General features: G+C 35.2%; 2 protein-coding genes across 9 annotated transcripts in view; both read right to left on the bottom strand.

The window, feature by feature from the left end:
• LOC134850943 (C-terminal-binding protein 1-like) overlaps positions 1-13,644 on the bottom strand; it is a 226,242-nt gene that overhangs the window by 158,904 nt on the left and 53,694 nt on the right. The window lies entirely within an intron of this gene.
• LOC134851443 (cilia- and flagella-associated protein 46-like) overlaps positions 1-13,644 on the bottom strand; it is a 71,995-nt gene that overhangs the window by 41,855 nt on the left and 16,496 nt on the right. For 7 of the 8 annotated variants that reach the window (XM_063867528.1, XM_063867529.1, XM_063867526.1 and 4 more), the window contains 6 exons: positions 8,939-9,176; positions 5,538-5,702; positions 5,345-5,365; positions 2,354-2,464; positions 1,462-1,772; positions 737-908 (listed from right to left, as the gene is read on the bottom strand). In XM_063867528.1, coding sequence (XP_063723598.1) covers positions 737-908; positions 1,462-1,772; positions 2,354-2,464; positions 5,345-5,365; positions 5,538-5,702; positions 8,939-9,176 — 1,018 coding nt within the window. The remainder of the gene's footprint in view (positions 1-736; positions 909-1,461; positions 1,773-2,353; positions 2,465-5,344; positions 5,366-5,537; positions 5,703-8,938; positions 9,177-13,644) is intronic. The other variant, XM_063867525.1, reaches the window with a different exon arrangement.

Here is a 13,644-nt window from a genome sequence, read left to right on the forward strand (position 1 = left end):
TTTATCAAAATCATGAGGAAATCCGTTCTTTGGCAACTCGTCCGACAAACATAAGCAGACAAATGATAATACGAAAATTAATTTTTATCAGGAGGATCTTTTTTGTTTTCAAAAAAAACAGGTCCTTCGCCAGATTCGCACCATCCGCATTGGGAGCGCCATGCATAGGTGTTACCTCCAGGCTAAACACGCAACCAAGAATTTGAAGTATATATGAACCAAGCTACCAAACGATAGTGATTCTGTAGAACAAGTTGTTTACTTGGAAAAACAGTCTGCTTTCATTTGAAATAGCTGGCTAAAAAAACTCCAAGTGAATTATTACTCTAGTAAGTTTGGCGTTGACAAAAAAAGCGGGAACTAGTTATCCCAAATTGATAAAATTGACAGTTTTCAAACCTCGCCAAATAACTTTACGCCAAATGATCACATGTCAAAGATCTTCTTATTTCGAGCTCAGGACAAATTATGTTCCAGATGATCAGAAAATAGCCTGTATTGATATCCTCAGCGTCGATAAAAATTTAGCGCTGGACTAAAAGCATATATTATTTTAAAAAAACGAACGCGTCAATTGAAGACAAAAATGTGCTACTTCAGCTGGAAAAAACTGATTTCGTAGTATACAAAAACCACAAATCGTTTATAAACTGAAAACGGATAAAGGCGGATGTAGTGGAGCAAAGGAGTATGAAGGTCTATCTAGATTTGAAAGTGGATCCATGGATGTACTCACCATTCTCTCCTTCTCTCTGTCGACAGTGGCGTTGATGCACTTGAGGATGGTGAGAAGGGAATCCTGCAGCAGTTCCCGCTCCAGCTTCGAGTTCACCAGAGGAAGGGCCGTGTTCCAGTAGTGTCTGGCGGCAGTCATCACCAGGTCATAATTCAGAGCCTTCTTTCCATATCTATCAAATAGACGAAACATTTGTAGCAAACATTTCTACAGCTGTCCACATTAAGATACGATAGCAAAGAGTTTCAAGCATCAATTGCCATTAGGAAAGGTAGGACGGGGCAAAATTCATTATTGAACTGGCAAATATTTTTAAGGTGATGCATTCTAAGGACAACTACAGACGATGTTTACAATTGGTTCGCTTTCGTTCCTTCAAAAGAGTTTTGATCACTATAAGTATAAGTCATAATAAGTCTTGTACAGGATTTACTTAAACTTGAAGCGATAACTTTAGCTATAAAAACAATAAGGTGAAGAGGTTGAGAACGTCTAGTAGATAAGAAATTATGGTCGCAATAACCCCAGTTCCAATAAGGGTTCGGACAATCTTTTTAAGCGCCATATCAGTTCACAAATTTTCACTCACTTTCATTTCCTTTTTTTCGAGAATGGTTCCTAGAGTTCGTAACGAACAAGCTATCTCATCATCAAACTGATTTTTGCATGGGAGAGTGGGGCTATAACATGCAAGGGCAGTAATGGGAAAAGTTCAAAACACTTGCTTGCAAGCATTCAAAAACTGCTCCAAAGCCTGTCGTCGCATAGGGTTGTTTCCGTGCATCAGCTGTCGCAGACACTGTCCCTTGAGACAAGCTGCATTGCTCAACATCTCATAAAACACTGTGAACTTGAAGTGGTCATTGCGCTTCAGCTTCAGCAGCCAGGGTTCATCTTCCACCTGGAACGCCTGGTCGCTGCACTTTAGAGCCAGGTTGAAGTCCCGACTGTCGTAAGCAAGGGCGGCGAGTCGTGCCCATATCTGGACTTGGATGTTTCGGTCAGACCATTTACAGGCAGCACTCATGGCGAATAGCTAAAAGGTCAATTAGGCCCATGATATCTGATAACCTATGTGCACGAATTCACCAGGAGACAGTAATTTTATGAAACGTAATTTTTCCGGCATTAACCTTTTTGTTAACTATCTGACCACTCTGAGTTTCGACAAAACCGCACAGAGGTAAGCAGAGTTTCACACGACTTGCAATACAAAATATGTGCCAGAATTACAGCGGAAAAAGTTTACTGTAAAAAGCAACATATCTCATATTTTGCAAACAAATCAATATATTGCAAAAAAAAGAAACGATCAAGCCGTCCTCTATCCCTTATGGTTCACAAAAACTCACTTGAAAAAAACTCAAATTATTTGAAATCACTTTTTAAACTAAACCATTCATGTTTTTCCGTCCGTTTGAGCTTTTGTTCTTGGAGAGCTTCATTTGCCTTCAACTTAGCAAATAAACTTAACGTGAGAATTCAGTGTGAACTACTTTTGAGATTTATAAAATCACACTTTCTAAAGTGGTGTCTTCGTCGTTCAAAAAACGCCTTCAGTTAACACAGTTGAAATTAGCGATAACTTATTCGGGTTAAGATGCGATATTTACTTGCCTCGTTGAGGGATGGACACTCTTTGAACTCGAACAGTCCGTTCGTGTTGAGGAATGCCATCTCCACCGCCACCATCACTCGAGTGGCCAACTTCTGACCTTCTGCAGCATCCTGCAAACACTATCTTGTTGTTTTTCAAGTTAAGAGTTCCAAGCCTCAGTCATTACACAGCAGCAAGGCGAAGCTTCGCATCACTTGCGGAACTAGACAAACATAGAATGACAAGCTAGCCGTAGACGGCAATCAATGACGAAAGCCGGTAGCCGAAAACAAATAAATGATATTATCTGTATAATAAGAACTGGTAAATTTACAATCAAACAAAAAAATAAACGTAGCCAACAGACAGCAGGAAAAAGTCTCAAGGAAAACGAAAAAAACATATATATATATATATATATATATATATATATATATATATATATATACAGGGGCGGATTTAGGGGGGGGGGGGGGCGGACGCCCCCCCCCCCTCAGGGATTCGACCCCCTGCCGACCCAAAGGGTCCCCCCTTTGATACTTTTTCGGAAATCCATTTTTGGCGGACCGACCCTAAAATTTTTCTAAAGGCGCCTTTGGCGCCAATATATACTAACTTTGAGGGGGAGCGCGCGCCAAAAAAAACGAAATTTTTTTGTCAAAATTTTTCAAAAAGTGCCCAAAAACGGCTTTTTTTGACTGTTTTTTCAAAAATTTGCCTGCGGCGCAGAAAATTTTTACCAAAATAGGGCCAAAACAGTGCTTTGGGAGAGCTCGAAAAATCAATTTGGTCGACCTAAAAAAAAAAAAAAGGTCGTCAAAATTTTGGAAAATTTTTCGAAAATCCGCCCCCCCCTCGAGAAAATCCTAGATCCGCCCCTGTATATATATATATATATATATATATATATATATATATATATATATATATATATATTTCAATCAATTTTCAACTTTGGAATTTCGCAGAAAACATTAAGTTTTTTGAAATTCAAGAACCTTTTATGATAGGTTTTTCCCAGTCATAGAAAACAATTCTTCCTACAGCTCTGGGAAATTTGAAAATTAAAATCAACTTCGAAGCCAGTACTCGTTCCGATTTTTACCACCATAATTTCTTTCGTAATTGGAAAGCCCATTTTGGCTTTTTTTCAGAAAATGAATTTGAATTCAACTGAAAAATAAAACATAGCCAAAAGACAGTTGGAGCAGTGTCAAGGAAGCAAAAAAAAACAGAAAAAAATACTGTTTTGCTTTTTTAAAAAATCAAATTTCGAGATTCAAAGAAAAGAATAGATGGCCTTAAATCTCTTTCAGTTTATAGAACCATTTTTGGTTTTCACTTTTGCACTAAATAAAAAACAGCTAAATATTGCATCCAGAAAATTCGTGACACAAATCGAGAGACGCAGCCGAGCTGTTGCTTATCTGGTAAACGCGCGCGTAAAACAGAAACAAAACCTTCACATATGAAAAAATTTTCAAGCCTACACGCAGTTTTTTTCTTTCTAATTAGTTTGTTTGATTGATCAAAATAAACACGGAAACATGATGCATAAAAGCATTTTATTTTTCAAATAAAGCACGGAAGTATATTGAACATATTGGTTTTAATTGATAATTTTTGCTCTGCTGAGAAATCTGAAAATTAAATTCCATATTAGAAACTAGAAGTTGATCACATTTTAGTGGTTTTTACACTTATGCTGTTCGATAGTGGAGTTTGCCTTCCGTTGAACAAAGCAAACAAACTGAACTACAAAAAAAACTAAAAGTCACACCACAAAAAAAATCAAAAATTACATTTTGAAACTTTTCCAAAAGAAACATCGGTACCACGTTTATAAGAGTCTTCACTACGTTCATCGACTCTTAATCAAATATCAAACCGCAAAAAAATTACTTATTTTTAAAAAAATGTCATCATTTTGTTCATTGATAAAGTGAATAAACACTTCTTTCATAAATTTGAAAAAAAAACGCGGAAAATTAACAAGCAAACATGCTCAAAATAAGTCTGTCAATTGCCAAAGTAAGAGTTGACAAAAGAGCTGGCGAAACGATTCAGTAATTATGTTAGACAACTTGCTAACCTGAAAAAGTCCAAGTTCCGATTAGATAATGCTTGCTAATTATAAGCGTAATATAAGACCTATTGTAAAGTCCACCACGTAATCTACTTCAATTTAAGATTTGCTCAATTGAGCTCAACTAACGATGAATTTAATAGCCAGAATTGAGTTATATTGAACAGACAACAATATCCAAAGTTTTTCATAAGAGCCCGGGTTAACCTCCATACACGAAAAATGCTTATCATACAATTCCATCAATTACATATAAAAAAATGCTGATCATACATTTTCATACACTGAATGCATGGAAAAAATGTTTATCATACTATTTCCATAAATTAAAATTGTATGATAAGCATTTTTTACCTTGCCGCAAGAAAATTTCCGAAAAACAAAATCCAAATTTCAGTGAAATTTGTTTTCTCAATTTATAATCACAATATCCCGTTCATACTCAAATAAGTATTTTTTCGAAAAAAATGCATTGTATGATTTTTAAAAAATTGCACAAAATTGTATGATAAGCACTTTTTCATATATTAAAATTGTATGACAACCATTTTTGGTCAAGCCGGAAGGCTTAAATGACATTTATCTCAGTTGAAAATTTGAAAAACTATTCTATGAAGCGTACTGGAAACTAATAGTGATTTCGAAAATGATTTGTTTTGAACTGTAGTTTAATCAATGGCTTCATGTACCTTTGCTGCCCTTACACTCGATTTAGGTTTAGAACCCTGGGCATACAATTGGCGCAGTTGCAGAGAAAACTGAAAGAGGCAATCAATTAAGAGAGATTTCTAGAGTTGCTCGATAAGCTAAGCAGAGACCATAAAATTAGGCAACACAAAATAATGTAGGTCAAATTATTTTGTTCAGATGCTCTTTGAAGTAGCAAAAACAGAAAGTTTGAGAGTTTTAATTTATAAGTACATACCCATTTTTTACTGCTGGATGCCTGAGAAAAAATTTAAATTTTGTTCAAAGCTTTTAGGGTTAAATTAAGCTCAGACTGCTTCGATTCCCGAAAATAAAACTTATAGAATATGGTTTTTATTTGTTCTACCGTCACAACTTTGTGTTATGTCATCATAAGCGAACGACAATTAGACTGCTAAATTAAAACTCACATCATCGTCGCATCCCAGTCCTTTTCCTATGGAGGTGGATGCGAGTTGCTTGGCCTGCACCCACACATTGAGCAGGGGCTGGCGGACACTGATGGCCACCTCGTTTCTAACAGCCCCCACTCCTCCTCCGTCGCCACTAGTCATCTTGATCGCAAAGTCACAGATCTGAAAACCAATCAAATTCAATATACGTAACACAAAGGCGAAGCTCCACTTCGCCAACAAAAGCGAGAAAACGGCAAAAAACGGCTCTAAAATGCATAAATACGAAATGAAGAAAGAAAAGGCAAAATTTGTTTGCAATTCAAAACTTTTGCAATGTTCCCGAATCGATTCATTGACCTGGATATTCTAGTATTACTTCAACGCATCTATGTCATGATCTCTCAAAAACCTGCAAACAGTATCCAGTTAAACTTGTATGCTGTTAAATTTCCAATGCCAGGTAGCAAAAGTGCGATTGAAATTTTTTTTCAAAAACTGCAACTCTTTGAAATCACACGACAGTTTTATACATCCATACGACAGAAAAATTCACGGCAGGTACCAAATTGTTGATAGAACACCAGAATAACTGCCTAAACTATTTAAAAAAAAACAATTTCTGGATTAATAGGAAGTTTCGTCATCTTTATTTTCATGCTGACAAGCAGTTTTTAAATGAGTGCTCGAAACTTAGTTTTTTCTCAGTGTCTGTTTTGCCCGCTTTCTTTTACACAGAGGCGAATACAAAAAAAAACTATAAAAAAAAATATGCCAGTGTTCAGGGGCGGATCTAGGATTTTCTCGAGGGGGGGGGGGCGGATTTTCAAAAAATTTTCGAAAATTTTGTCGACCTTTTTTAGGTCGGCCAAATTGATTTTCCGAGCCCTCCTAAAGCACTAAAAAACGCTGTTTTGGCCAAATTTTCCGCGCCGCAGCCAAATTTTTGAAAAAAACAGGTAAAAAAAACTGCGTTTTTTTTGGCGCGGGCTACCCCTCAAAGTTAGTACATATTGGCGCCAAAGGCGCCTTTAGAAAAATTTTAGAGTTGGTCATTCAAAAATGGATTTCTTAAAAAGTACCAAACGTGGACCAAAGATTGGGCGTAAAAATAACGGAAACAGAAAATCAGAGTACTTCATGAGTACCACAAAATCAAATTTGACAAACTGAAACCAGGCCAATGAACTCTTAATACATTTCGCTGTCAGATAATGATTTCAAACGATTTCATCATACCAAGAGTAAAAAATAAAAATTCCACTACAGGTGAAGCAAAGCTGGCGATACAACGCAAGAATGGCATTGCAAGCTAGCTTATACAAAATGAGATGAAAACCACTAACTTCAAAAATTTTATCTTTTACAGACTAGTATGAAAAGTTGTATAGAGAGATAAGTCTAGTTCCTGATTACAAGACACTTGCTCTCGCAATTTGTATTATTTTAAATTGAAATAAAAACATTTTTTTTTTGTTTCAATTTTACCAGTTGCTTGTTTTTGAATATTTTTTGATTAGTTTTTTCTCTCCTACCACAAAATACTGACGCAAAAAAAAAAACAATATGAGGCCACTAATCCGATATAAAAAAGTCGAAAGCTTTTTAATCCAAATAAATAGAAAACGAGAAACGAAAATTCTGAAATTATACCAAGTCGGACTTGGTAAATTAACAAACATAGCCAACTAACAGTTGGAAAAGAGTAATGAACGCAAGGAAACTGAAAAAAAAACTGACTTGTTTTTCAAGAGCCTTCAACTTTTGAATTTCGAAGAAAAAAGATGGCCTCAAAGCTCTTTGAATTTGATGATGGACAGTTTTTGTTAAAATTAATCTAATTTGAGAAAACTGGATCAATACGTGAAACTTTCATTTCGCTGGGAAATCTGATAATTAATTTCCATTTTCGAAATCAGAAGTCGATCACGTTTTTCGCGACTTTACACTTTTGCTGTTCGATAGTGGAGTTTGCCTTCCTTTTAACAAAGAAAATGAGCTGAACTTAAAAAAAGTCAAACCGCGAAAAATCAAAATTGAGCGTGATTTTCCGAGCCCTCCTAAAGCACTAAAAAACGCTGTTTTGGCCAAATTTTCCGCGCCGCAGCCAAATTTTTGAAAAAAACAGGTAAAAAAAACTGCGTTTTTTTTGGCGCGGGCTACCCCTCAAAGTTAGTACATATTGGCGCCAAAGGCGCCTTTAGAAAAATTTTAGAGTTGGTCATTCAAAAATGGATTTCTTAAAAAGTACCAAACGTGGACCAAAGATTGGGCGTAAAAATAACGGAAACAGAAAATCAGAGTACTTCATGAGTACCACAAAATCAAATTTGACAAACTGAAACCAGGCCAATGAACTCTTAATACATTTCGCTGTCAGATAATGATTTCAAACGATTTCATCATACCAAGAGTAAAAAATAAAAATTCCACTACAGGTGAAGCAAAGCTGGCGATACAACGCAAGAATGGCATTGCAAGCTAGCTTATACAAAATGAGATGAAAACCACTAACTTCAAAAATTTTATCTTTTACAGACTAGTATGAAAAGTTGTATAGAGAGATAAGTCTAGTTCCTGATTACAAGACACTTGCTCTCGCAATTTGTATTATTTTAAATTGAAATAAAAACATTTTTTTTGTTTCAATTTTACCAGCTGCTTGTTTTTGAATATTTTTTGATTAGTTTTTTCTCTCCTACCACAAAATACTGACGCAAAAAAAAAACAATATGAGGCCACTAATCCGATATAAAAAAGTCGAAAGCTTTTTAATCCAAATAAATAGAAAACGAGAAACGAAAATTCTGAAATTATACCAAGTCGGACTTGGTAAATTAACAAACATAGCCAACTAACAGTTGGAAAAGAGTAATGAACGCAAGGAAACTAAAAAAAAAACTGACTTGTTTTTCAAGAGCCTTCAACTTTTGAATTTCGAAGAAAAAAGATGGCCTCAAAGCTCTTTGAATTTGATGATGGACAGTTTTTGTTAAAATTAATCTAATTTGAGAAAACTGGATCAATACGTGAAACTTTCATTTCGCTGGGAAATCTGATAATTAATTTCCATTTTCGAAATCAGAAGTCGATCACGTTTTTCGCGACCTTTACACTTTTGCTGTTCGATAGTGGAGTTTGCCTTCCTTTTAACAAAGAAAATGAGCTGAACTTAAAAAAAGTCAAACCGCGAAAAATCAAAATTGAGCGTGAGCAAATTTTATGACTTTTTCCTGAAAAAAAAAACAAAAACAAAAAAAATCAGCAAGACCTGTATAAGTGTACTCACTAAATTCATTACTCTTAACCAACATAAAACAACACGTTATTCGAATGCAAGGGGTAGTTAAAAAGCAAACATGCTCAAAAAAAGGTTTGTTGATTGATAAAAAATTTAAATGTTAGGAACAGCAGCGAACCGCGATGGCTTTTTTGATCTCCTCCATTCCTTTGGGTTCAATGTTCAACTTCACACTCTCATCCTTCTTCGGATTGGCGCCTCCGCCTCCCTTCTGACCACCTGCAGCCTTCTTAAGTCCCCCAGATCCTAGACGGATGGTGCTGGCTGTGTTGGGTCTCGCAACTGGCTTGGGCATCCAGTTTGAGATCAGACCGGTGGCCAAGGCAGTGCAGAGATTTACCAGCATTGGTGCTTTGCTAAATACAAAACTTTTTTTATTTCAGTTAATTTTTTTTTATTTCAGATAATAACTTCATAAATTTCTACGCAGGCGAAGCTGCCCTTCGCGAACAATTGTTATTAAGCAAGATATCGGCAAAAAGTAGCTCCGAAAAGATTTTTTTTTAAATAGAAAAAGCTTTGAAATTTTTTTTAAAAAAAAACTACCAGGATCAAGCCTCCGACCTGGATATTACGAGTCTAACATTGAGCGCTCAAAATATGTTAACACAAGCCGCCAAAAAAGCATATCGGCTCTTTTCCACTTCCAGCCACATTTAAATTTCAAATAAAAAAACTAAATCAACGTTGATATGATGTAATGAAATTCTGCATGGTGAACAATTTAACTATTCTAAACATTTATTCTTCACACTAAACAGCAACTAAACAGCAATAAGTAACGCATTCAGCCATACTGGTACGTAAAGTACGCTAATAACGGAAATTTTGAAATAAGTGGGGACGAGTGAAAAAGAGCCAACAAATCGAACCAAACATAGGCGGATAAAATACCAATGCTAAGCAGCAAAAAAATTATTAAATGAACACAACTATTTTATGCAGGTTGGGTTAGCAGAGAAAACAAAATTGCATTAAAGAAAAAGGGAAGAAAAACCAAAATGGAAAGAAAACCTAAACAGGGAAGAAAAACCAAAATGGAAAGAAAACCTAAAAAAGGGAGAAAAACAAAAACAAGCGATACAGGAAACATGATAGTTCTGTCGCACAGCATTTTATAACCACACAAGCCAAAAGAAAATTAGAAAAGAGTCAATAAGCTCAAGAAAACCGAAAAATAGTGATGAATTTTATTAAAACTTTCGAGTTCAAGAAAAAATGTTTATCACCTTAAATCTTCAAATTTCAAGAGCATTTTATGATTGACACTTTTTTCATACCACTAGCCCTAAAAGAGAAAACTGGACAAAACATTAGTCCGCCCCGAATTTGAAAGTGAAATTCAATTTTTAAAACAAAAAGATATTCACGCTTTTTCGCGCTTGTTAGCAAATTAATTTGAATAAAGATAGAAAAGTTAGGTCGTCAAAAATCAAATTTAAGCGATATCAAAAGTTCAGACATTTCTTGAAACAGAAACTATAAAGCGAAACTAAGTGTCGTCCTTTCACTTGACATTCAAAGTTCAAAAATGTTAACTTTTAAGTGAATATCTCTACGGCCGATAGAGTCGCAGATTATCAATTTCGCAAAAACGAAGAAAAAACGGCAAAATTTAGCTCAAAAGAGGTCAAAAGTAAAAAAAGGGGCAAAACTACAAAAAATCTTCTATGTGCCGGAATCAACCCCCGACCTGGAGATTTAAAGTCACACGTACTATCATCTGTGCCATGAGCGCTCTATTCAACACAGAGGCGAAGTGAAAAAAATGAAAAATGTTGAAAGACACAAGGTGAACAAAAATTTCGTATGCCTCGATAAAAGATAACTAGGTGACCAGCTAGAGCTAAAGGTTTGATATTTTTGAGTTTGTTATACTAATGCTGAATGAAATTAGTAATTTCAAAACATCTTTTATCTAAACCTTAGTAGTTTCTCTGCTAAAACAAGTGAGAAGAGTGATAATTGGAATCTTCCCAAAAATAAAATTTTGCTTATAAAAAGTAAGGAGTGGCCGTTTCTGCAGGAACAATTATCGCGACCGGTTCGTTCATTTGAACTTTTCATCTAAGATCTGATTGTGTAAATTAAAAAAAAAATTACAAAATTTCTGAAAAACGGTCATAAGTTCTATAAAAGGATTGAGAAACTTTCCAAAATCTATTTGGCCGCTCAAGCAGAAAAGATTCCCAAAAACGGGGTTTATTGATCGAACATCTCCTGAGAATTGTCACGGTAGTTTTCGCGCCAAAAAACTTCGCGTCATTAAACGGTAGTTTTCGCGTCAACAAATTTCGGCTTGTTTGCAGACCATAACTTTTTTCATAAAAAAACTGGGTATAGCCAATTATAAAAAGAAGGCTTTCAAAACAAGCTGTTTCAATTAAAACTTTGATATCAGATAATGCAGGATAGCCAGCGAGAAAAGTCCAAAAAACGGTCAGCAAATCAAAAGTTTGACATTTTGAGAATTATCGCTTTCTGTGTAGAAAAATTATGGCGCAACCACTTATGCAGAAGGGATTAACGCAACCTTAAATTTCGATTCAATTTAAAATCTCAGAGTTGAGAGGGTAGTTCGCAGGAAACTATAAAAAAAGGTCAAAAGATCAAAATGTTGCCTTTTCCGTGGGCCATAACTTTCGATGTCAGCAATTTTGGGGGTAGTCGCATATGCGAATGAGCTTCTCCTCACAACCCGTTCTTTGAATTAAAATCAAAATCTCAGAATTTTCAAAAAGTTTAAGAAATGATCAAAATCAAAAATCTGATGATTCCGAGGGTCATAAATTGATGAGTAAAAAGCTTAGGCGTAGCCGCTCATGCAAGGAGCTTTTCCAAGCTTTTTTAATTCATTGAAACGAACCAAAAACTCAGATTTGAGGGGGATAGTTTTCGAAAAAAAAGAAAAAATCAGAACTATGGCTCAAATATTCCCGCCTACAGATTCAATTTTTTGAAAATCACTAAAAGTTTCTGAAAAAAATAAAAAAATTTCCAATAAACTATTTTCCATAAAGTAACATACAACCAAATATAAAAGTGCAAAGTGGGGTGTTAAAATCTGTTCCCCCTAAAACGACCCAAAATTAGGTCACTAGGCCTACAAAAAATAGGCCGAAATAATTTGGGTCGAGGCATTTTTTTTATCAAAACAAAAAAACAATGAAAGAAATGCGAAATCAGGACAAGTAAAATTACAATTTGTTGGAGTAAATCAAAAACTAAAGCAAAATTTAAGAAAATAGCGCGGAGAAAAAAAACGATTCCAAGAAGTGACAACTAAGCTGACAACAGATAAGCAGACAAATAATAGACCGACTATTTTATTTGAAACAGATTTGAAAAAAAAAATAGATCCTGATCAGTTTCGAATTCAGCAGCTTTGCCGTACCGGGCATATTCGGTACCTCGAGGCTAAGTTGGCCGGGAATGCATAGAAGTTTGAATTCATTGTGTACCAAGTTACAACTGATTCTGTTACACAAGTTGTTAACCTGAAAAGTCTATACTCCGGTTTGATAAATCTTCCTAGTCGCTAGCGTAAGTACTAGCCGCCAATAAACCAGATACAAAGACCAAATATAATGTTATTGCCACAAAAGTGCCACCAAAAATAAGCACTTTTATTAGAGACTTGGTTTTAAAAAAGTGGATATCGTGCTGGATTACGCTTTGCTTGTCTAAAAAGCTTTTGAAGCAAACGCAAACTAATTAAGTATTTTACTTTCAATCACTGGAAGCAGTTCATAGATATGAAGCCAAATTATTCGCTCTTGACTACGCTTGGTTCTGGATCGCAAAAAGTGAACTTCAGACCAGTTTTCCGGCAACCGAGAAAATTTTCAAAAAGTTCTCTCTGCAATCCAAATGACGACTGAAAGGTCTTCAAAATAATATACCTCACTTGAATCTCACAACATTTTTTGAGGCAGAAAAATCAAGACAGAAAGACACAACTCTCCGCCATAGTCATCGGAACAAGTTTTGAAAAGTAAAAGTTGCAAGCTAGCGAATTGAAGCTCAGTCTGCCGCTATCATGTCAAAGAATCGACTATGAGACCACTGTTATGAAAAAGACTGTTTTAATTTCAAAAAAATTTGATGCAAGAACTTTTTAAAAAAAAAAATCAGCTAATTTGAGAACAGGATCAATAGACAATTTTATATTCCGCCGCGAAAGTTCGAAATTTTTATTCATTTTTGAATCTTGAAGTCTTTCAAAACTTAGTACTTTTGTTATTGCTGAGCCTAAACTTATTTCCATTTAGCAAATGATTTTGAAGCGCAAAAAAAAATTTTCTAAAAAAATTGAGATGAAAAAGAAAAAGGTCAAGGAACTCAAGGAAATCGAAAGAAAAGACTGACTTACTGATAATCTGAAACAGAGACAACAGTTTGGAATAGTGTAAAATAACTCAAAAAAACTTTGAATTTCAAAGAAAAAAACTATCACGTTAAAAATCTTTGAATTTCAAGAATTGCTGATGATTGGGTTTTTTCTGTAGATCATTCCATTTAGAGAAAACTGGATCAATAGGTAGATTTTTTTATTCAGCTGGGAGTTCAGTAGAATGAAGTCCAGTTTTGAAACTAGAAACCATTCACGTTTTTCGTGACCTGTACTTTTTTGCCGTTCGATAAGGAAGTTTTTTTACTTTAACACAGAGACGAAGTTGCAGTTCTCATACGCAAGCAAAAATATGACCGATAACGCTACTGGGAAAAACTGAATGAGCACAACTTTGAGTCTACAAAATTTCTTAAGTGACGCACGCCAATTATGAGTCTCAATATTTGGTAAGTGACGCAAGCCAATTATGA

The sequence above is a fragment of the Symsagittifera roscoffensis genome, chromosome 7 (assembly GCF_963678635.1).
Source record: "Symsagittifera roscoffensis chromosome 7, txSymRosc1.1, whole genome shotgun sequence".
In the NCBI taxonomy this organism is placed as follows: domain Eukaryota; kingdom Metazoa; phylum Xenacoelomorpha; order Acoela; family Convolutidae; genus Symsagittifera; species Symsagittifera roscoffensis.